Source organism: Maylandia zebra, linkage group LG13, assembly GCF_041146795.1.
Source record: "Maylandia zebra isolate NMK-2024a linkage group LG13, Mzebra_GT3a, whole genome shotgun sequence".
Classification (NCBI taxonomy): domain Eukaryota; kingdom Metazoa; phylum Chordata; class Actinopteri; order Cichliformes; family Cichlidae; genus Maylandia; species Maylandia zebra.
In genome coordinates, this window is record NC_135179.1 from 18,452,004 (window position 1) to 18,477,231 (window position 25,228).

Consider the following 25,228-nt stretch of genomic DNA (forward strand, 5'->3'; position numbering starts at 1 on the left):
CAACTTTGTATGTGATGAAGTTTTATTGATTCACAGTTATGATGGATGAATGGATTGCGATTTGTTCTTTAACTGAAATGTGGCTCTGACTCAGACAGTGTCTATCTAACTTTCCTCAAGGAAAGACGTAACAAAGTTTATCACCTTCATACCTTAAATTTTACCTGCAAGATAAACATGTGGGTACAGATTACATTTTGTAAGAGTGTTGACAAAAATAAAATTAGAAAAAACAAAAACAAAACAGATCCAGTTTATTTGGTGTCATAAGGTATGCATCACAGCTAAAGGCAAACTTAATCACATCATGTTTTTTAGTTTTTAGATGAGGTCAAAATCCCTGAGAGTACAGCTTTGTAGATAAGCACCACGTAGATCACACTCTCAGCTTAAAAGACAGAATTAAAGCACAACTGGCCGTAGAAAACAATACAGTAATATGATGAATATACAGCCACTTAAGCTATGGAGTGGCATATAATGTTAAATAACACAGAAAAAGGCCGTAATATGTCAAAATACACTGTACATAAGCACAAAACAACAGAAAAGCATCAGCAAACAGTAAATTTAGACTTTCCCCCCCAAAAAATCTCTTTGTTTAGCTGGGCATGCATGATTACAGAGCTGTAAAGGGCCTTCTTTGTCAAGGAAAAAAAAGAGTCCTGGATTACGCCAATCTGCTGAAGAAATTAATTAAGTCTGAAGCTGTCTTTATGAGTGACGTGTCTCTTCCACAACATGTCCTGGAATCTGTCCATTAGAAAACCATCTTAATGGGTTTAACCACTAAGCCAGTAAGCCAAACACATCAAACACATTAATGGGTAAATAACATCATTAACACGTGTTCCACGTTGTAAAGAAAATGTTGTATTATTGTTTGCTGTGCTAAGAGATTCAGCAAAAGTGTACAATATACAATACGTTTTACCAGGCCTTCTGTAAGCACAAACAAGGCCAGTGTTGAAACATGAACAGGATATTTTATTCCATTTTTTTCTCCCAGACAAACATGTTGTTCTCGTAGGAGAGCTGAAAATGCCAGCTTGTGGTTGCTGTATGGCTGCCTACAAAAAAACACAGATTTGGTAGTAAAACTGTATGTCTGCTTGAGTCTTTCTCCAAACCCTGATCCCTTTCTGTCTTTCTCCTTTTCTTTTCCATCCTCTCTTTCCCTCACTTGCCAAATCTCTGAGAAAATCTTTTTCTTGTAGCCTATGTAAACACGTAAACACAAATTTGTCCCTTTTAAGTAACTACTCCATAGCGTTTCTTTGTAATGTCTTTGCTATACCCCGAATGTTAACCTTAACAGTAAGTCTAACCGAACGTATGCAATTAAAAGGCTTTTTATATGCTCTCAAAACCCAGCCTGCCTTCTTGCCTGCCCCAATGCTGTGGTCTTGTCACACCAGTTTTCTCTCCCATCAGAGAGGGTGGAAGAGGGAAAAAAAACACTTTACCATTACAGTTGTTTTACTAATATAATAAAATATATCTACAATTATTCAGCTGTATTATGGGGTCATTCAAATACCAAATACTTTAACAACTGTATAAATGATTTATCCACTGGTCCAGAAAAACAGCAAAACATTTTATATAGATTCTAGCTAACAACGTCTTGACTAAGAATGTTGTTTAGGTGTCAATTTCATGAATAAATAAAGTAATAATGTATAGCATAAATAACACATTGAATATGAAAAAACCCCTTTGTATTTCACTTTTTGACATGTAAATATGAAACGATAAAATTCTTAATGGTTAATGAAACAAGAGTGGGGACAAAACTAGAATACTGATGTTTAAAAGATAAAGTGCTTTGTTCCACAAAAATAATCTGACATCTACTCTAGATGAGAGGGACAGCTACACTTCTGTAAAATGCTGATTTTTCTTTAAACCAAAGTAAAAATAATCTGAAAGGAAAACTACCCAGAATGTACCGTTCACCTGAAATATACTGAGGTTAATATAATGACATACAGTATTGTTAAAGAGCACCAATAACACAAGTATTACAAATGATCCAATCCCAAGTTTCTATATTGGGGGAAAGTGTCATTTCCTTACAGCATCGGCATCCCTGTTGTCTTTGTGGCAGGTTAGTTACAGTGACATGAAGGTCTTTCATGTGTATGTGTTTTTAAAATCTAATTTAAGTTACTAGTAGTCCACATTCACAAAAAATATTGTAGTTATAATAACAAAAATCTTACTTAACTAGAGTAAAAAACATGTCGACCATCTTTAACCTCCCAACTCTTGTAGTCGGTGAGTTGAGTAGTGTCTCTGCAATGGCCGCTGTTGTGTATTATTATTTCCACATCTTGCAAGGAGATGAGCAGGCACAGTTTTACATATTATTGTGGGTCCTAATATCCAAAGAGCCTGATGCCATCAACGTAAACCCAACCTTAGTGGTCCCTGGGCCACATGAGAAGGCCTCCTCCTGGAACCTGGGACAGGCTACAGAAAGTTGTTGGTGATTTGCCTCTGATGCTCAAACAGGTCTTCAGTTTCTGCACTATATGCATCACCTGTAAAGGAACAACATCATTAATAAGAGGTGAGAGCTGAAACTTACAGCAATGTGAAAAAAACAGAAAGATTTTTAGTATCCTCACCTGCATGGCATCCATACATGTAAGCTCTGTGGCCATCATATTTGCACCGACATCTCATAACATTGTTCATAAAGTCAGACTCAGCCATGTCCAGTGAGGGGTTGACTTCCACCTGCAAAATAAAACGATAATATAGGACGTTATTTATTAGGAAACAGGGCGCACACTTTGGTCTAGTAAAGTATCCTCAGTAGACCATGTTCGTGGCTAAGGAAGGAACAAGTCTCTTCTCCCCACACATGGGAAAGCAGTTTAAATAAAGAGCAGTTGGATTTAAAATTGAGGGCCTGTTATTAAACTGCACTCGTAGCTGGTATTGTTTTTATAGTCAGTCTGTTTCTCATCTATAAAAAGTTGGATGACTTTTCCATACAGTATTACTATTGTAAGGATAAATACACTATGTGGTACTTTCACATGAACCTAAAGCTGGTAGTCTACAGCTGAATATATACACTGAATAACATGGGGCAGTAAAATGCTTTTGTTATGCAAAGCACAAAATATACTGTTTGACCACAGGAATTCTATTGTTTCTTGCTTTTACATCTTGTACAAAAAGATTTAACAGTTTACACAAATTATGGCAACTGGCCATGTAAGAAGCTCTGGAAATTTACAGGTGCCCAAAGTGTCTGCAAGGGAAATCTTCTCTGCTCCTCATGCTGACATTGGAGTGCACAACAAGGGCCTGAAATTAGCCTGAAATTGAAGTCTTTTGCAAAAGAATAGTTATGCATAAGAATGTTTATGTGTCTGAAATTAGTCTTATTCTGAATGTTGCCATACACTCTACTAATAGCCTAGTCTGTCATTTGCAGAGCAACTCTGTAACTGCTGATACAACCATTCTCCTAATCTGGTCTGGTGATAATACTGAGACGCCATTTACTGTAATGGTTGCTCTGCAAACTGCTGCACCCACTTTAAGTACAGGTTACAAACTGCTTAAAGCAAGCAAGAAGGCTAACTATACTAAAAAAAGGGAGAAACCATCTTAAAAACACAGTGAATGCAGAAAAACTCTCTTAATTTTTCAGTGTAAATTACAGTGTTGGACCAGAGTGTATGAGGCTTTTGCAGAAGATTGGTTCGGTGACAGAGTGCGTTGCTCAGTGAGAAAGTAGCTATAAAAATAAAAACAGGGCAGGAGAAATTCCTTGGTGGTAAATTAGCCGTTCCTAATGGAAGAAGGGAACTAGGTGCTGTTTGACTAAAGGGAGGCACTAGTTAATTTGGGTAAATTGTGTGTTTCATTAGCACTGGGTGGTTCAAGGGCAGGCCTGCTAAATCCTCCTGTACAGCCTGCGATCTGTAGTCAGGCATCATCTGCACTTTACTAGATAAATGAAAGAACACAGCACAGAGGAGCACTGCTATAAGAGATGTTTGTATTTTTCCAATTCTGCAGCCTCAGTGAAAAACTCCTTCACAGGTTTTACTTTCTCGTTTCTCTCAGTTAAAATTGGTTCATACCCTTTCATGATGACCTTTGCACTTTCATCGTTTCCTGTCTCTTCCTGTCATTTGATATAACTCAATTTCTGCCTGTTCTATCATGTATTGGCCTTTATTTGCCTCCATACTATGCTACAGCAGTGCGCCACTTAATTACGTCCACTCATCTTACTCAAAATACATACAGTTAACAAATGCCTTTATATATGAGTATGACACATCAATCATGCCAAAATTAAATGAACTCTTCCTAAACAGACAGCAGAACAGTGTTAATTACAAAGACCTAGTGCAACCTCTCAGACAAACTGAGTAACAGCAATAATTATCAAACAGTGAGCTATACTGTAACCAGTCTACCACATCGAGAAGGTAATTGGGAGCATGCTCAGATCTGAAGACTGGTAGATCAGAGGTCTGTACTGAAAAAGGAAGATAATGAGATATGGAGTCCTTGATGTGTTTTAGACTGGCAGCCACAATGACTTCAGTCGACAAAGAAATGAGAGACACATGAATGGTTAAGGTGGTGACTGTTTAGAAGAAGGTTAGTAGGTTTTACTGAAATAGACAGAAACCACAACCAGCCATGAGGAAATCCACCTTTAAAGCCTGTGAACCTCTCTTAATAAAAGGATCTCTGATCTTGACGAACCAGTTGAACATTTTAAGAAATAAATGTGATTTTTTTCTGGAAATTAGAGGAGAACATTAATACTGCACTCATAAAATACTATTCAAAAGTCCTAAGCCAACCATTTTCTTTGTATTCTGTTAGGAAAATGGGAAATAGGTGCAGCAACGTATTAAAGTGTCCAAAATAAAGCATACAAAGTAAAAGCATAGGTTGTACAATGTTTGGTATGAGCACCTTTATTCTTCAACACAGCCTGAATTCTCTTAGGCAAGCTTTCTTATCATTTCTTTAAGTAGTCTCTGTTCTCCAGGCTTCTTGAAAGACATTCAAAGCTCATCTTTGCAGGGTAGCTGCCTTTTGTTCCATTAACTGTACAGATGATCTCACACTATTTAGATAATTTTGAGGTCTGAGATCTGTTCCATCATGTGTTTTTCTATCCAGGTATACTTTTACTGCATTGGCAGTGTGTTTGAGATCATTGCCATGCTGAAAAATGAAGCTGTTTCCAATCAGATGCTTTCCAGATAGTACTGCAAGGTGGATCAAGTTTTCAGCTAATACGTTTTTAGGAATCACCTTGTTTGCGCAAAATTATTATTTTATGCCTGTGACATTTTGTTATCATTGGCATTTTACACAGATTCAACAAATGACATTGGAACATATATGTGCTTTTGAAACAGCCTGCTAGAGACAAAGTGCCTAAAGATATAATCACCTGAAAGTGAGTGGAAAAAGCACTCAAAGTCCAAAGAAAAAGACTTTCAGAAAGGCTAGAGAACTATTGCTCAAGACCACTTTGCAAAATAAGTTTACAAAATGAAGGTTGATTAAGATTTGTGCACAGTACTCTAAATGTATGCCATACATAATGCAGCCAACAATCACTTAGCTTAGCTTTGAAAACAGAAGCTCATTAAAGGGCATATTATACAGTATCATGTTTGTTTAATCAGAACAAAAGTATATGTGTAAAAATATCATTGTTATATGCAGATCTTTCAGCAGATTAATTCTCCACCAGTCACAAGAAGGTTGTTGAGATAACTTAGAAGTCTGCAGTTTGTGCTGACAGTAGTTGCATTTTAACCAAACAGACCTACTTTTCTAACAGAATAAGCCTATTTCCCTTTACTTTAAAGTGTTTTCTGAAAAGCAAAGTTACTTATATTTCATTTTTCTGGCAATAAGATTTTCCCACATTGGAAAAAGAAAAGGTGACAAATATAAACTTCTGACCTGGAATATGTAGTCTCCTGGCCGTACATCAGTCACGTCAACCCACTGACAGTCGATATCATGGCGATATGTATCCCAGCAGCCCACAGAGATGCCTTGATCACCCATGTTATAACAGGAAAAGCGTTTCTGGAGGCCTAAAATACATATCAGCAACATTATCAATCACAACATCAAAGCTCATTTAATGCTTGGCACTCCCTGTTATTTTTAAGAGCCTTTAGCTTTCTGAATTGTACTGGACTGCATACTGTATGAACAATGGGCTTTTTCATATGAGCTATTTCATCCATGATATAACAAGTAAATGGAGAGTGAACAAACAACAACAGCGGCGATCTAATACATTAACCACAAAGTAAAAATCTGAATAGCTGTAGCTGAAATATTGATATTAATTTTCTGTCACTAATGGGAAACATTATGGGGTTTTTTGGAAGGAGGGCTGAATTGTGCTGAAAATTACCATCAGGGCAATATGTGTCCTCCAGACAGAAACTGGCCTTGTGTCCCTCTGCAACCCTCGTGCCATTCAGAGTCAGCAGGTCGTAATGCGTGAACACCTCAATGCTGTGGTAGTGCCTGTGACGACAGATGGGAAAGTCCAGGTGAGAGCGTGTATGTGTGTGTCTGCATGTCTGAGTGTGTGCATTTACACTTACTGAACACTAGCTCCCTATGGCTTATATCCTTATGACCTCACTGCTTGAACATGAGAGAGGGTGTCACCGTAACACCTCTCACAGAAGCTTATTTTAGTTCTGGCTTGGTTGAAATGTTTATTCATTCTAAATGAATGGCAGGCTTTGAAACGCACATCCATAGCTCTGATATGTTGTAATAAACTGAGGCAGACTTGACTGCACGTAGGCTGCACGGTCCTTTGTATTACACCTAACCTGTGGTAGCCAGACGATTGCAACCATCATTTCCACAAACGCGCTGTAGAAGGGTTCGTGATTTGGGACATCTCACGCAGTCAGCACAGTATGCCACCCTCTTCGCTTATCCTGACAGGTTTGAAAGTGCTCTGTTCCTACTGAAAAGAAACTGAGACCTAGTGATGGACAAAGGCGCTTATGTCTATTGGCCATATTGCACGCTTCCTGCCGTGTCCACGGGAATGAGATCACACATCAGTATGTTTTTTTTCCCTGGTTGCAATTGAATGCAATTAAAATAAATATACCTTTAATTACTCAGTGTGTAAGGAGCATTACTCCACATTCATATGTGGAATAAAGAACATGCTTTTGCCTGAATATTTCTGACAGCTCGTGAAAACCCAAAACACTCAGAGTGACCATAAGGGCAACCACAACATCCTACATCAGTATTTTAAAGTTTTTTTCCACTCCGTCAACCCACACTCCTAAACAGTAAAGCAATTTTACACTTCTCTTTACCTCTTTTCAGGGATAATATACCTGTGACACTGGTGCCATGTCCAGCTCTCTTTCGATGCTTTGGGTCTGAAATCAGAACGACCCAAATTCATGATGCGGGAGGAGAACCTCAGCAGGCGTCGGTGGCCATAAGGCCAGTTCATCCTGGCAGCAGATGATGACAGACAGTTCTCTTCATTGGCACAGGTCAGAAGATGGAGAGGACGGTCTTCCAGGTAGGCTGTCTCCTGGACCAGCTGGGCATCCACAACAAGGTCAGGTGCCGCTGAAGCAGGTGTAACAGATTATCTTAAGATTCAAACTGAACGAGAAGGGAAGACTACAGGTAAAAACTGCAACTTACTGTCAGAACAGCTGACCCCAGCAGCCTTTGCTCCACCTCCACGAGGACAATGGATATGGTTGTTACGACGACACTGTTGAATTGAAAGCTCTGTCCCGACGCAGTGAGTTCCGCTGAGAATCACATCGTTGACACTGGGGTCGCCAGGCCAGTACCAGGTTTCCTGTCAAAAGAAGGGTGTAGAGTTTTCTATCAATAAATTGTATCATAGTCATCATTTCCCAGTCATTGTTGAAGTTAATGAAGGGGCTGTGACTATGGATTGGTCTCTACGTGTTCATTTATTTCTCATCAATACCTTAAGACACTGCAGATTAGATTTTGATAAATCTTAGAGGAAAGATGGCTCTGACCACTTTACTCTGACATTTTCAAAATTAAACTAATTGGGTTAGAAGTGGGAGTGCTTCGTTGTCCTTTTAGAACATTTCAGATACTGATGACAATACTTTGGCAAAAGTTGGTTGCACTATAAAAAGAGATCAAAATAACTTGTTATGTTTGTCAAGGGGATAGTTACCTGATGAGCACTGGCAGCAAAGCCCAGGCCCAGCTGTCTGCATACCACCATGGCCTCGGTTATGCCCCAGTTCTCACTACAGACAGAGCCCCAGCGTTTACGACCCCCAACCTCCATCAACACCTCTACACGGCCTTCTGATGGGACTCTACCACCAGCAAGCCGCACCTTGAAATCCATTGAATTAAAAGAATTAAGTGGATGGTGTGTTATAAGTGAAAGCTCATAAGCTCATGAACTGTGATGGTGTAGATTTCATACCGTCTTTTCTGTGCCTGTTTTAGGAACGTTGCAGCGTACTGAGGCATCCTGGCTGTGTTTGAATGTCCATGGTTGGACTTCCTGGAAGTAGCAGTCTAGAATAGAGTGTTCCAGCCCAGTACACTGAACATTGTTCATATGGATGGGCCCTGTACCTGCATAGAAAGGAGGAGATTTATTAGATTAAAAAAAAAATGATGCATCAAAAAAGTGGGAACAAATGAAAACCCAAAGAGCATGGGCATAACTGAAGGGCAATATCCCTTGTGACTGTCTGAGGCCACCCACCACAGATGCAATGGCATTACGAGACTCTGTCATGCAAAAGAGCGCAAACACATAAAACCGAGGCTCACTATTCCTTTCATATGAAAAGCTTCCTCTATGTTAGCATCAAACCAACAATGAAAAGTTCCTATCAGTCATGACAAAATGCTTCTGCAAGCCAAGCAGCAGCACAACCAACATCTACTTTGGGCATCTGTCACACCTCATTACCACCATTCTTTTGATTTACGAACAACAACGACTACTACATTGTGTGTAGTCCACCACCTTGGGTGAGCAAAAAAGCAAAAGCTATGTCAGCATTGTAAAGGATTCAGACAAGGATTTGTTTGCTATTTAAACCCAGATAATCTTTAAACAACATAGGAAAATGCAAAAGTTCTTAGGGAAATAGCTGGTGTGATAACGATGACAGGATATCAACAAACTATGGCACAAACTGTAAACTGAGAAATAAAGTAGCATTGAAATAAACACAACCAAACCACAAAAACTATGGGAAAAACAAAACCAAGAAAAAGGGCGTAAAAGAAGATAGTTGGGACCAGATTGCAGCCCAACCAAATACGTCTCTGTGTTGGTTTTGGTAGATTGTAGGCCTTCTTCCATACTGGTCACCATGCGTGGGTTCATATGGATGAAAAGGACATATCTAAACCACTACTACCTCTATCTGCATGGTAAATGCCGCAAACTAGAGCCAAAATCCCACTGTTTAACATATGAAGACAAACACAGGGGGACAATTTAAAGCAAAACGAACAGTGACAAGATCTATTTAAGCCTTAGTTTGGGAAATCCACAAAAGCTTAAAATAAATTCCAGGAAAGCCACATGCACTCTGCATCCACACAAATACACACAACCACTGAGAGTGTTACTAAACTCTTTGTGTTCCCACTGTGTAGACTATAGTACACAAACATTATACACTGGGTGTACGGCACCAAGTGTAAGAGGGGAAACAAAACTGGTTAAGGATCATCAATTATAATCAGACTAAAGATCTCTAATCATCTAAATTTAAGATAAAGCACAACTTTATCTAAACAACAACAGGCACCATCATCACCATCATCATTAGAGCCAACAAGTAACAAAAATACTGCATCCTCAAAAGACACATTTGCGTGCCAGCACACACACATACACAAACTTAAACACACACAACTGTAAATTCGTTATTGATTGTATGTATTAATTATTAACAACACAATCACATGACTGATCAAGCTCTAACAACAAATTACTACTTTTCTACACCAGAATCAGCTGAGCTGTCACAGTTTTTACAGCTGCAGTGCTTAGGTTAAATGAGACCAAGTCCTAATCTCCCCTATTGCATCAAAATGGCTGGATATGTACGTACTTCACGGGTAAAATTACACAGCAAAAATAACAATGTTGGTTAAGAAAGGAAATAGAAACATTGTCCCTGTAATTTAACTCACTGATGATGATGATGATGATGATGATAAATGTAATGATGATGGGAGTTAAAGAGTTTGCGGGTGGAGTCTGAAGAGAACCTTTCTTCTCTTATATTCTGCCGAATAATTAAAACATGAACACAAGCATAAAATATCTAGGTTGTAGAGTGGATACATCTATGAGAGCAATAATGAGACATAATATAAATGTGGTATCTTAAATTTAGTCTATACAAGAAAGAGCAAGGTTGATATGTAATTATGACTGGGATATGCCAAAGATCATTTGAAGAGATTAGAAAATTGACTTTTGAGGACGGAAAGAGCATAATATCAGTTACATTCTTGTTGAGAATAGCGCAAATAGTTGGTTAGTGGTTACAAGGGAAACCCTGTTCTTGTCCTCTCTGAAATTAAACTCAATTTTAGGAACAGTTAAATGTGTGTAATGTTTTTCTTTCCATGGAATGTCTCTCTCTCTCTCTCTCCCTGCCAAAAGACTTTTTTCCCCTGTAAAATGCAACAGTCATTTAAATTTCTGCACAGATTTGCTTGCTTATTTGAAATTAAATGGCACAAGCAAACTTGCACCGAGATCGGCATGTATTATTTTTCATATTTATGTTGACATCTGGATTTCAAGGTTAGTTAGAAGATGGCATCTCACTAATCCAGCTGGGATATTCTATGTCTGTATACTATAAAGGCCATTTAATACGTGCAAGCAAGCGTTTCAACAAATCTGATAAGGGAGGCCACATTCAGAGGCAGAACATCTGACTGGTGCACTTCACTCTGTAATCAACCAGTCAACTCGACCACAGCCTTTATCACATTATTTATGATGATCAAATGTGATAAAGTCATGCTCTTCTGTGGGGTCCTGTTGGCAAAAAGATACGACAGAAATGATGAGGAATCTTTTTTTTGTGTGCGTTAAAGATGTATAGGTATAGGCAAGTTGGCAAAAGTAAACACTTTTTACACAAATTTACATTGATGTGTTGCTCCTGTGAGAGTTTATTCCATCTATGAGTCTAACTAGGCCTTTTCAAATGACATTTAGCCCAGTATGCATATGTCCTCTGAGCACCAGGGAAATCAGGTAATAAAAATGACAAGCTGAATCTGAGAGAGCTTTGAATATTGAGTACTTTAGGACTGGCGGCATGACGCTTTCCAAATTCACTCTTAGCAGATCATATCACTGCTATTGTTCTAAAACCGCCAAGTGAGCTAAACAAGGCGCAGCCAGCTGGTCTGATGCATATAAAAGAAGCATGGTTTGTCTGTAGCAGCCTGGTACATATTGGATATACTTTATTTGAGGTTAATATAGTGGACAGCGGAGTGTAATTGTACTATACTATCGTGTATCACTTCTGCTATTTTCAAATGACTGCAGAGTTTCAAGAAATCAGTGACATTATATTATCAGTGCTCCAACGTTATCCACATAAAGCAGTATTCTTTGATTGTAACTAACTTAAGTGACATGGTTAACTGACATTTTGTATTTGCATTTTTTAAAAGATTTTAAAAGTCTAGAGGCAAAGCAGTTATAATACTTTGCTGATGAAATGCCAGTGCAATGCATTGTGCGGCCTCTAGAATAAAATTTCCACCTATTTACGTCTCTAAATGTCACGGTTTGCGGGGGCAAGCCGTGTGGAATATATATAGGACCAAAAGGCGGCAGCTCTGGTGCAGGTGAGTGTTTATTAACAACAAAAATGCAAACAACAAAGGCGCTAGGAACATGAAACTGAAACCTAAACTGGGTAAACTAACAACACAAACCAAGAATGACGGTGCAGGGAGGTCCGGGGAAATACATACAGGGAGACCGAGGGGAAACAACACAGACGAACCAGCAACTACTATGACAGAAGACACAACTTAAATACACTCAGAGAACACAGGGGGATTACATACAGGTGGGGACACAGCTGGGAGTAATTAACATGACGAGACTAGGGAGGCAAACTGAAAACACTCACATAAGACACAGACCTTCACAATAAAACAGGAACTTACACATGAAAGGACACAAACTAAGAAACGCGGACTAGATACAGGAACACACGGGCAGAACAGAGTAAACACTAACCAGAGGAAGAACAGAACCAAAATCGCGAAGAGAAAACACAAAACGCTGGGTCAAAAGGACCCAGGATCATGACACTAAAAGAGCAAATCTGAAGGTCAAGATAATATCCCATCGTAAAGCTTTCTGCTCTGGTCAATGCATAGCCACAAAAAAACAGGGTTGCAAGTGTATGAGTGAATCACCAATTATAGAAACCAACTCACAGAAGTAAAATATAACAAATGTAAGAAGAATACATCTACCAATTCTGAGGCATTTTTATTTTTTAAACCTAATTAAAGATTTTCAGCTACTGTGTTTTTCTGTCAGTTATGATTGCAATAGTTTCTCTCTACCTGTGTATTTGTGTATGTGTGCAATGAATAGGAGAACCAGGTGAAGTGAATCCCAGTAAAAAACATTGTAACATTGTGGTTAAATAAACGAAACTCCACCGAGATAGAAAACTGACAAATTATACACCTCTGTCTATTCTAAACATATGACTTTGAAGCCTGGCCAAATAACTGATTAAAACCAGAAAACAATGTGTACGCAAACTAATGCAACTGAATCTGAGGAAAGCCAAAAAAAAGCTGATTTTAGTTCTTTAAGGTAACACAAATGCCAGTTCAAGAGGTAATCGGGTAAAAACACATAAAAGACATAAAAATATGCTTTTTGTGATCAACTGAACAGCTAGACCAGTAGAACATCATCCCACATTTAATCTCCATCAGCAAGATTAGAGACTACTCCCTACCATGTGGCATGGGGAAGCTGTTCTCACATCTCGTAAGGGTGGGGTCACCACTGGTGCAGCTGGGTACTGACTGCGTCTGTGTGTGTCATCAAAGCTGGACATTTGAAATTAAAGCAAAAAGACCACAGCTCTCAGTAAGTGAATGAAAAGCTTGCTTGAATCTAGCAAGATTATGTCTCTGGCTTTAGTATCAAATACTAATATAAACTACTATGGCTTATAGTATTTCATTTTGTGAGTGAGTGTTTGTCTACACACACATGCATATGCTGTTTGGGCAGCTGGAAGTCCTGGCACAAGACTCACATAATCACAGCTGGAGATACTGCAATCAACACATTTGCAGCTTCACAAGGCAACATACACAGACAGACAAACACACATGCCCACACATTATCTGATCAGTCAGAGCAGACGGGTGCGGCGTCTATGGTAAACAAAAGATAAGCAAAAGGCTGAAAAGTCTCCCTGTCTTCTCTGGAATACCATGACGCATGAGAAACACATTCAAGCATCCAAATTATACAGGCAGAATGAATTCATTAAATGTGGAGTTTTCCAGAATGTTTAATGAAAGTCTGTGCTTTGGGCAACAGCAATTTCTAGTCTTACCTTGACCCATAAAGGCTCCATGCAGCGCATCTTTGGCAGTACCAAAGCCCAGTTCCCTGCACACAACACTGGCTGCTGTTCTGTCCCACAAGTGATCTACGATAGTCCCCCATTTTCCATCACGGAGCACCTCCACACGCCCCTCTCCCAGTCTGGGGCCCACCTTGAGACGAACAGGCTGTATACGGCAACAAAGGGAGAATAAAAATCAGTTTACTAAGAAAACTACATGATTGTGCAAATGTAGATACAAATTCTTAACCTTACCACAACTGGATAGGGCGCTTGAGGTCTTCCTGAAGAGATGCGAGCAAACTGAGGTCCTGGTACACACTTGACCACTGCATGTCTCCCATTTTTACAAGGGGTAGGACTACGGGGGATTGACAGCTGAGCATGGCACTCTGAGAGACTGTTCTCAGTGCCTATACAATGAACTTTCTCTACCCAAAATCCTTTCTTTTTTGCCATGAGACTCAGTCTGCAAAGAACAGAAAGTAAATTGTAGGTAACATATTCTTAAAGATACTAACAATTTGGTTTTAATTTGTTAGTGTTTCTTAATGATATTAAGTAGTAGTAATTCCTGTATAGTTAATACAGGAATGTTGTTATAAAATTGCACATTTGTAGATAAGAAACAAAGGGTGAAAAGGGTCATTTTTATTACCTTGTTGAAGGATCTTCAACCTTGGTATCCCATATTTTCCTGTAAAAGAACAGAACAGAAACAGACATGATCAGGACTGTCTGTTTTCTGAGGTTGCAAACACAAACACTCACACACACCTGGACCAATTTGAATATCATCTGCTGGTTTTTGTTTCTATCTAATCCAATCACTTAAAAGTGTTTTCAGCACAGAGAGCAGTAGCAAACACTTAAAACACCAACTTCATTTTTACTAGAAAAGTAGCCTTACTGGGTTACTTGAAATGAACCGTGCAGCTGCAAATATAACTTCTGCACATAAATCAGGAACAAATTTAGCTGTGGCTTTGTGGTGAGTGTAAAGTTAGATATATTGATAGTAATGACTAGTACAGTTTAGTACAATCCTTGTCCTTTTTCAGGAACCTCACTTTTCATCTCTCTGTATATATTCAGTATGATGTATTTCTTTCCTGAATGTGGGCTGTTTGCTATTTCCCAAGTGTACTCTGTTTATGTTTAGAGCCTGTGTAATAGTATGTTCTGTACCCACCAACATAAATATGTGTTCAACAAAAATGTTCAGGGTAATTTTTATCTAAATTACACACTTTTACATTAAATAAACTAACCCAGACTTTCTGACTTTCGGAACAAGCAATGCTGCTTAGCTGAGATTTACGCAAAGACACCAAGATGTGAGCTATAAAGAGATTAAAGAAACAACAAAAAAACAAATGAAAAATGAGATATTCTGATCTATGCTGTTAATCTCCAAAACCACACTAGGGGGAGGGAAAGCATGCCATACAGTGTCTGTGAAGAAGAACATTTCTTAAAAAACAGGCTTTAACCAGGCACGATATACAAATAAAACCTCTGGCACTCCCCGACGCTGAATGTCCAAGAACTGTAAGATCGAAACAGAGATTTATGTTCCAACTAGGCTGGCTGAATTGGGAGAGCGGTGGAGAGGAAAGCCGTCTGTTCTCTTGGCAGACACACAATGCACACATGCCAAACAGATCATACCAGGACATCCTCCAACCACTGCAAACTGCATACACCATTACCAACATTCACATCAATTACACCAAAACACTCAAGAATATACATGGCACAATCACAGTGACATTTTTATTTTATAAGTCTGGACAAGTGGCTTAAGTTATTATTAAAGTAAGATTAATGTTCTTCAGTCAGGAAAAAAGACCTATTTGTTGGGCTCCAGCATGTACTGGCTTTCATCAAACCACCCTGTACAGTGGCAATACACACACACAGTATAATTATCAATATATATGAAAAACAATCCAGTTCTGATTTGAGTGGTGTTCCCATTTAAAGAAACAAACACATCGAAGATCTAGGCATATTTGTATGAAAGTTAAGGCAGGTCAATATTTTTATTTCGGACATGAAACTCAGGACATTCCTGGAAAGTTGTAAGAGACAAACCATTAAAAAAGCAAACAAACTGAGGAATGAAGAAAGTCGTTGTCAGTGACATGATGTTATGCTGATGGTTGAGTAAAGTCATGGGCTGCTGATTTTACACTTTCCAGAATCACATAATAACTTGTTTCCTAAAGCTATAAGTAGTAAGTAGGCAATGAGACCTAAAAATATAAACAATCCTTCAAAAAGTATTTCAGTATTAATAACATGTTTTTATTTCAGGAATCATTCAACATACGTTTTGAAATTCACAGATATATCTCAAATCTTAAACCAGTCCTTTTCTATGGCCCATTTGAAGCATAAATGCAAAAACGAACATCTGTAAAAGATCAGTTGCATAAATAGCCCTGCCCTGATACATAACTACATGAAAAATATATCGAACAAAACCCCATTAAGCCATTGTTTTAACTAATGTGCATAGCTTAAAATAAAGCCCTATATATTGTCATGCATCTTACTGTAACTTGGACTAAATTGCATTCAAATTTAACACTTAAACTTTACAGTCTCTTGAATTACACTTGTAAAACATTTAAATGTGTCTACCATGTGGCTTTATAGTACCATAAGATAGACAGCGAGGAACAGCTACACACTCATTTTCACATGAGGCAAACATGTGACTTGTTTGTGACCTCACCACAGACAAATCAGCTAACCATTTACCCTCTTCAGAAGCCAACAGGACTACTACTTAGACTATAAATGATACCTTTGGGTATTTTATTTAACGGGATTACAGCACTGTTTGCCATGCTAAAATCAAGCACAATGAAAGCCATAAATACATTAAATATATAAAAAGAAATAATGCAATGTAACTAAAATATGAGGGGATAGGAGCTGTATGAAAGTATATCTGAGCTATCTGAATAGACAACCCCAGTATTCACTTGTTTTTCACCTCAACAGCATTCATCAGCCAAATAGTGTGTCCAGCACATGTTGTGGAAAAGAAATGAAGATAATGATAGGGAGTCTACACCTGCTTGTTAAAAAAGACATGCATTACATCACTGTTTGGGTTTTATCAGCTTTACACTGCTCAGCAGTGATATTAGGTCATTTCTACATCTTCTGATGCTACGTTACAACAGAATTATATATAAATGACATTTTGTTTTACCTCAGATAAATTTTAAAAACCAGTATTGGCAAAATAAATAAATAAATAATAATAATCAGACTTGCTTACATCCATTTTTTCAGCAAAGATCTACCTTAAAGTAGACACCAAAGAAAAGTGAAAAAAAGATTTCAAGTAGAATTACACAGAATAGAAATGGATGCAATTATTATAATTAAAAATAAATAATATAAAGAGAATTATATAAACCAATATAAGAAATTAAAGAACATTTTTAACCTACTTTGAGTGGCTATGGTAGAAAATCTTGCTTGTGAAACAGTTGCTAGGCCCAAGTGAAGTGATACAAATGCCTATGATTCAAGTCCTTTTTAAAAACCACCTTTCACAGTCTGTTCCAAGCCACAAAATAGCCACTGGCATGCACACAGAAATAAAAAGATGGGAAAATAAATTAGAGGGAAGAACACTGAAGAAGATCATACAGACATCAGACAGGAAAACCAAATTTGGTCAAAGAAAATGTCACCCAAAAGCCTGAAAATGATACGTTCGTCATAAGAAAATTTTAACTGAAACATAATTAAACATAAAGTCCCCAGTTAAGTCCCCAAATCACTACGGTGACAGAGGAAGACAGACAGCTGCTGACACAGCAGGCAGCGCTGCAAACTGCAGCTGTAATTGGCTATATTTCACACGAGCAAGCGAAAATCTGGCTCGTCTGACTGCTGCTCTCTGTCTTTCTCTCCATCCGCTCTTCTCTTGTTACTCTCTGCCTCCATCCTCGCCATCTTCGTCTCACTCTCTCTCACACACGGCTATAATTGGGGGTGTTTTTTCACCCTCAGCAGAATCCCTGAGAGCTTTGGTCCTGACCAACTTGTAATTATAGCATCTTCAGAATTTCATCCAAGTGACACAGGAAGAGTCATGGCAGGGTCTGGAATTTCTAAGAATGGACAGAAAAACTTGGAAAGAAAGCTTGGCTTTGTTCAAACCGTGCAGTACAAGCCTATGCTTTTTTGGAAAGTGAAAGAAGTTACATGAACGCTTAACAACCAAATTACCAAATTGTTTTTCTATGACTCTTTTGGCTATCATGATTGTAATTAGAGTACAAAGTGGCAATTTAAGTCAAGTCAAAAGTGCAACCTTACATTTATCCCTAATCCCAGTCTGAAACAGAATGAACATTTTTGCTGTATTCTTCTGGTTGTTATTTTGTAACCTCACATTTAACACATTCAGATTTTAGAAACCAAGTCTGTTGAACAACTTGCTTATGTGACTTCAAACAAAGGCATTCCAGCAAATGTATCTGAAACAGCCTGAAGTCAAAAACACATGTTAAAGAGGGAACAAACATGCTTCTGTGGAGACAGAAAACAGGTACAGATTTGGAAACAAACACATCATCATGGTTCAGACTAATATAGTGCCTGAGGCTTTAGCAAAACCCCTGGTCATACCCAAGAAAGACAAACCCAGATGTATCACAGCCACTTCCATGACAGAGCCTTATAATTTATACATGCAATAAAAGAATTCAAGATATTGGCTTACAGTACTTTTTGCTGAACATTAAGATAAACAGTATTGTGCACTTTGTTGTGGCTTTGGTCAGATGCTAAAACAGCAGGACAAGTCCTGTTATTTAAGTTCCTTTTACTTGACCTTAGAGGATTTAAAAACAACATTAAAAAAAGACAGTGAGCATATCCCCCTGAAGATGTCAATAAAAGCCCTTCAAGCTATAACAGCCCTGTCCTCCACTGGCATATCAATCTTCCTGGTAAGCAGCCAAATCACCTCTATTCGAACCATACAAATCTATCCATCTAATTCCCCTAAACAAGAACCTGCACTACACATTTTCAGTGTTTTGTACCTGTACTGTGAATCTATACTGCATAAGAAAATCAAGTAGATGCATGAAAAGCACCACACCTGCAATGCGGTGAAGCTGTGCTCTAATAAATGATCCTGTACAGACCGTGTACAGAGTCGGGCTCGGCTGTTAAACAACAGCTTATTCGGAGGGACTTTTATTACTGAAGATATGATGCCATACGATCGCCTCCTCCAACAGTAGAATCAGGTTATAGCTTCACTGTGTTCCCAATAACACACAAGTTCAACAGAGATGGCATAATTCAAGGGCAATGCAGAAATACTTTCAGAGTGGCTGCACTCCAATAGTTTGTCAAGTCAATAAAAACTCAGAAAAGTCTATAAAACAAATCAACTTCCCTTTAACAGTTACAGCATTTCAGAAGCATGAGGATTGTAGTACCTACAGCAGATTTTGTCACCAGTTGAGTCAGAGTAACCTGAGCCAGTAGAGGGACGGAACAGCTAAACTGGGAATCATCTATAGATGGCAGGTTTCCACAAGCAAGATCCACCTGGATCCATCTTCCACAATAATCCTCTGCTAATGTGTGGTCCTCCCGTGGTTTACAATATAAAGAGTCCCAAAAACCACTGCTGAGGGTTTGGTTTGTTTTTTTTCAACAAAGAGGATGCGGGCCAAAGGGGCAAAAAGATACATGCTCATTGGGACAATTGCAGTAAGCACATGCTTATACTGAACCTTAACCATATTTTAAGTATGGTTTTTAAGTTAAATTCCTTCATGCTAAAAGTCAATGAGATGAGGTCAACATCATTCATTATTCATGCCTGTGCAGCAGGGTACTTTGTTACCTGGCTTAAAAACTGTGTCTGCCAAACTAACATAAAACTGCAACAACTATCTTCATTTGTCTGTGGTTTTTTTTTCTTTCATTGACTGAACAATCAAACTGAGTAAAATGAAAAGCTTAAGCACTGTCATGACATAAAAAGTAGCAAAGAACACATTGAGAAGTTGTTCTTTTCTGTTTCTCAGTAATAAAGAAACACAATCCCCAGCCCATCATCCATTTTCTCAACAACAACTCCATTTAAGGGTCGCTGGGGCCCTGGAGCCTTTCCCAGCTGCCATAGAGCGAAGTACACACAGGAGAGATTTCCAGTGTATCGCAGAGCTAACAAACACACAGGGCAGACAACCATTCACATTCACACCTATGGCTTTTGGACTGCCAGAGTAACCGCAGTCTATGCAGGCACAACATGCAAACTCCAGACAGGGAGGCCCCAGCTGGCCAGTGGATTCATTCCTATCCCTACTTGCTGTGAGACAACAGCACTGTGTTTTTTACTTATCCTTTTAAAAGTTATTTTCAGAGCTCTGTGATATTTTCCTAGTTTTAGTGTGAGCTGTATTTATAAAGTGTTCTTGTACCATTACTTGAATGAAATTAAACACAAATGAATGCAGAGGTTTCCATGCTTCTAAAGTAATGCACTAAAAGAGGCATTGTTTTTTGTAGATGTACCAAACTTTCAGTGCTGGGAAACATAGGAAAAAAGTAATTGGCACACTGCCAGCAAGTCACACATGCTTTTTCTGTGGTGGCATGTAAAAGTAAAGAAAAGCATGGCTTACTTAAGCCCACAGAGATTCTCCTGCCAGAAAGTCACTCTACACATACCATCATCCTGCTCTCCAAAAGCGACCTCTGTCTCACACATTGTATCGATGGGACAGTTAAGAGCACAATCAGCAGTGATATTGCACCTCTGCATTGGAATCTAAAAGTTAAAGTAGAGCTGTTTGTCTGTGAGCTGCAGGCTGAAGATGGTATCAGAAGGAGAAAGGGAGTGAGAGGCAATGAGGTGTGCAGAGGTGATTTGCCTAGAGAGAGGGGTAGAGAAAGGGCAGTAGAGAGGAGTAAGGGATCCCCTTTATCATCATCCTGAGGCTGAGGAAAGAAGGGGGGGTTGAGGGACATGGGAAAGCGGTGGCTGGGGGAGGAAGATAAGCCCAAAGCAAGACCTCTAACTGCAGTGCTGCTGCTGCTGCTTTGTTGTTTTTTATCCATTCTTCACAATGTGTTTGTAGTCATTTAACAGTCAGATGAATGGCATAGCATGTTGCCCTTCTGAACTACAGTCAACAGCCCAGTGTTTTGCAATCTAATGACCTGGCCTCATAAAAGTGGATTGTATTGCTGTCAGTGCAGCTAGTGAGAAAGATTCATACTTACTTATATGTTCTCACATTGTGCTGAGTAGCCTCTGGAAAGCCAAGCATCCCACACACAACCCGGCTGCTATTGAGACTCCAGCCCTTGTCGCAAACTTGTCTCCATCTCCCAGCATGCTTCACTTCCACCACACCCTCTGTCATAAGGCTCTTCTTCTTTGTAGACATGAGGATGGGGTGAAGACGGACCTCCTCAATTCGCACCTTACTTTGCCTCTTAGGGAATACAAATGTCACTACTGTTACATATTTTTCTACAAATAATGCAGTAATTAGCCAAACATTAACTGTTGTACCTGATAGTGGTGGTGATGATGGGGCCTTTGGAACCTGGGAACCTCATATGGATGTCCATTTCCATAATATCCATACCCTGGTTGCCCGCGGGTGTCCACAAGCCCCTGCCATTGAGGTGCAGTATTACCATTAGGCCTTGGAGCAGTGGTGTGGGCTCTGCTGGCTGGCTGACTCACCGCCCTACGCTCAGGGGTGCACACAACCCCCAAATCTTCAGAGTGTTTGCAGTCATTCACTCCCCAACCGTTGTGTTTGCAGTCCTTCAAGGACTTCTCTGAGCCGTCACAGCGTACATTATCCATCCATATTGGGCCTTGAAAAAGAATAAACGATGCAAAACTTGATTCACTCTGATTTTCATTGATCAAGTAACAGACTGGCCGATGCATCTAAACATCAGCCAGAATCACTTCTTAAATACCTAACCTTTGATTTTTAGTGCTACACTGATTTAGGGTTGCACCTTAGTGGCATGTTTAGCAGTAGATACATAGTATTTTACAAGGAAGACTGCTGTAGATCCTGCTCCCCGAATCCACTCAACTCTTTAATTTGGATTTAAAAGCAGCAGTAAAGAATGTCCATAAACCATGGCAAGTGTTGCACAACTCTGGCAAGCAAATGCTGTCATTATTCTAAAACAAATGCCCTTTTTCGGCCCATATATTTGCTCTGCCGGCCTGCCAGGCAACCTTAACGAGATGTAGATTCCAATCCCACAACGAGTTATCTTTGTCACTTTATGATGTTAGTTATTTTGAATGTCTTAATTGGCTGCCTTTTCATGAAGCCATACAGTTGTGAGCCAAGCACACTGTACTGTGGAAGTTTTGGAGTAGACAGGTTAGTGGCTGCCTGCCACTCCAATAAATCTTAAGCTATACCCACCAGTTACTTTGTACACCTTTGTGTCTGTGCAAGCTCCTTTGACTTTGTACACCTTTGCTCTCTATTCTATTCTTCCTTGCTAGCACCAGGTTGGACTGACTTTTCCCCTAAAAACAGTCTTAATTCTTAGTGGCATAGTTTCTACAAAGTGCTGGAAATATTCTCCAAAGATTTTGGTCCATATTGACATGATAGCATCATACAGCTGCTGCAGATTTGTCGGCTGTGCATCCTTTATGAGAATCTCTTGTTCAACCACATACCAGTGGTACTCTGTTGGATTGGGATCTGGTGAGGTGTGGTGGGCATTTGAGTACACTGAACTTACTGTCCCATTCAAGAAAGAGCTTTGAAATATATATGTCATGCTGAGTACAGGCATCAAGCGATAGACACACTGTGGTTATAAAGGGATAGACTTTAGCCTTTTCAGTAATATTCAATTGGTACAAAGTATTCCAGGAAAATATGCCTATTGCACCACCATCAGCATAAATTGTTGATACAAGACAGGGCGGAGCCTTACTTTAATGTTCTCTATTTCAGTTTTACAACCACCAATATGTGAACTTCGCAGCAGAAATGGAGACTTGTCAAACTAGTACACACGTCTTCAATCTTAGTTTTCCAATTTTGGTGAGCATGTGCAAAATGTAGCCTCAGTCTCCTTTTCTTAGCTGACCGAAGAGGCACCTGGTGTGACCTTCTGCTACATTAGCCCATCTGCTTCATGATTTGGCATGTTGAGCATTGAGAGATGCTCTTCTGCATACCTCAGTTGTACAGCTATAAATAATCTGGTTATTGTCTTCTAACCTCTGGTGTCAGCAAGACATTTTTATCCAGAGAACTATTGTTCATTGAACATTTTACATTTTTTGGACCATTATCTGTAAAACCCAAAGATGGTAATATGGATAAATTCCAGTAGATTAGCAGTGAAATACTCAGACCAGTTATCATGCCACGTTCAAAACGACTTAAATCACTTTTCTTCCCCAATCTTCCTGACTATGTCTACATGTCTAAAAGCACCATGTTCCTGCCATCTGGTTGGTTCATTTTGTATTTGCCCTAATAAAAAGTTTAAAATAATATTACTTTGTTGAAACAATTAATGAAGTATGACAGTAAGTTAGGTGGCATAGACGCTAAATTGTCTGTGTAATACTAACTGTCAAAATTTAAAACCCAGTCAGAGCCCCCCCAACATATAATTTGGATTTTCCTGACAAGACTAAACTGAGAGTAAGAAAAAAAAAAAAAAAAAAAATTCTGACTCCCAAAGAAGACTGCACGGTAACTTCATACAGGGAGTGCTCTCACCTGTTCCTTCTCCATACTGTGCGCTGTGAGCCCACGTTAAGCCACCTTCGAACCCCAGCTCACGGCACACGACGTTGGCGAGCTTGATGTCCACCTCATCGTCGCAGACGGTCCCCCAAGTGCTGTTGTGCAACACCTCCACGCGCCCTTCGTGCGCTTGTCGCGCGAAGGTGCCTGCCAAGCGGACCTTGAGAGCTGGTGCGCGAGACACTCTGCGCTGAGACGCTGTAGTCCTCCGAGGTTCGGCGCGAGCGGGACAGGAAAGGGACAGGAGCACAAGGAGGAAGAGGCTGAACGATAGACTGCAGGCCATTACTGACTCAGAAGATGAGGTCTGTAGATAAAAATTGAAAAACGTTATTTATTTTGTTCAACTTTTCATAAATTGCCATTCGAACTATGCCATGAAACAATTTAACTGGCTTGCCAGTAAGTATAAAGTCAAGGGCCAGTCCTTATCAACTGTCTGAAGTTCATCTTAAAATTAGCAAAATACCAATATTTAAGCCTCTTCAACAACAAAAAAATAATAATAGGGTATTACCGCCTTTAGGCTACTGAGTAACAAGTCACAGCCAACCAGACGATAGCACGAGAGGCCTGGATATTAAACAGACCAACGGTGACATCCTCTGGACAAAATCTTGCAGGTAGTTTACTCTACCAGTGTGTCTACCAGGTAGTTTATGCTACCAGTGTGTTCCTCTCTGATATCACATCAAGAAATTAATTAGGCTCAGACACAGTTAACATTGCAGTGGTAACTAATCTGCTGACAATCAGAGATAGAACCTGACTTGTTTTGGCGTTCCACATTTTGATTTTAGTTGTCGCATAAATCTTATAGTGATGCAATGGAAGCCAGAGTACATAAAACGAGTACTTTGCACTCATGTCAGACACAGGCGTATAATTAGAGATACACTTTTGTATGACAGTTCACTTAAGTAAACATTCCCCAAGGCTAACTAACCAGACAGAAACATGTGGCAGGTTTAAACTGGAAGTTGACAAATGTCAAAGCCAAACAAGAGCACAGTGGGGGCAAAAAGTGAAACACTAAATCACTGACGGCCACAGGAAAGCCCTACAGACAAAAAAATGTTTCGTGGATATTAAAAACTTACAAAAATGCAGTTAAGAATGTTTAAACTTCTGTAAATCCGAAGCTAGAAGACATAAAAAGTATCCACTTTATGTTAAAGAAATTCTAACAGAGTAAAAGAACCTGTGCCAAAGTTTTATCTCTTAAAACACCTGTTACACTTGATGTCAGATGTGCCTGAATTAAAATGAAATTAACAAGTGAGAAGCCTGTAAACATGGAAATAATAACAACAATAATAATAATAATAATAATAATGAGAAGTTAAGATGAAGGATCACTCACCTTGCAGACAGCAAATGTAGTGGTGGGTGTCACTTACAAGGGGAGAGTGACTGAGTGAAGGAGTGTGCCTACCAAAGGCTTTCCTCAATCCTCCTTTCTTCCCTCCTCCCTATATTCCTCCCTGCCTCCCTCCTCTGTACATTTCTGTCTGGGTTTCATTCTTTGATACAAAACTTAGAAAATGTAAAGCTGGTTCATTTGAATGGGACCTATGTGTCTGTACAATATATATGCATATATATGTGTGTATGTATATATATATAAAGCTGTTCTTGTGAAACTAGGCTCCCTTTGTACTTGATTTCTCTTGGTTGACATTTTTGTATAACTGTGAATGAATACTCTGA

At 39.2% G+C, this 25,228-nt stretch overlaps 1 protein-coding gene across 2 annotated transcripts; it reads right to left on the reverse strand.

The window, feature by feature from the left end:
- Positions 1-24,949, reverse strand: loxl4 (lysyl oxidase-like 4). Of its 2 annotated transcripts, XM_004555805.3 has the most exons (15): positions 24,882-24,949; positions 23,492-23,825; positions 21,277-21,590; positions 20,982-21,196; positions 14,353-14,391; positions 13,950-14,163; positions 13,683-13,860; positions 8,501-8,655; positions 8,240-8,407; positions 7,720-7,882; positions 7,398-7,641; positions 6,437-6,552; positions 5,971-6,107; positions 2,634-2,745; positions 1-2,546 (listed from the first exon to the last, which is right to left on the reverse strand). In XM_004555805.3, the coding sequence occupies exons 2-15, from the start codon at positions 23,802-23,804 to the stop codon at positions 2,476-2,478; spliced, it is 2,439 nt and encodes an 812-aa protein (XP_004555862.2). In that variant the 5' UTR covers positions 23,805-23,825; positions 24,882-24,949; the 3' UTR covers positions 1-2,475. The 2 variants fall into 2 exon arrangements, with proteins under 2 accessions (XP_004555862.2, XP_076747800.1); XM_076891685.1 differs by lacking the exons at positions 13,683-13,860; positions 13,950-14,163; positions 14,353-14,391; ... (2 more) ...; positions 23,492-23,825; positions 24,882-24,949 and adding an exon at positions 13,071-13,148.
- Positions 24,950-25,228: the final 279 nt, after the last annotated feature.

Coding starts and splice junctions, on each gene's coding strand:
- loxl4 (XM_004555805.3), bottom strand. CDS start 23,804: ATGGCCTGCAGTCTATCGTTCAGCCTCTTCCTCCTTGTGCTCCTGTCC. Junction 21,197..21,276: donor ATCATCACCACCACTATCAG/GTACAACAGTTA, acceptor GTATTCCCTAAG/AGGCAAAGTAAGGTGCGAAT. Junction 14,164..14,352: donor GTTGAAGATCCTTCAACAAG/GTAATAAAAATG, acceptor TGTTCTTTGCAG/ACTGAGTCTCATGGCAAAAA.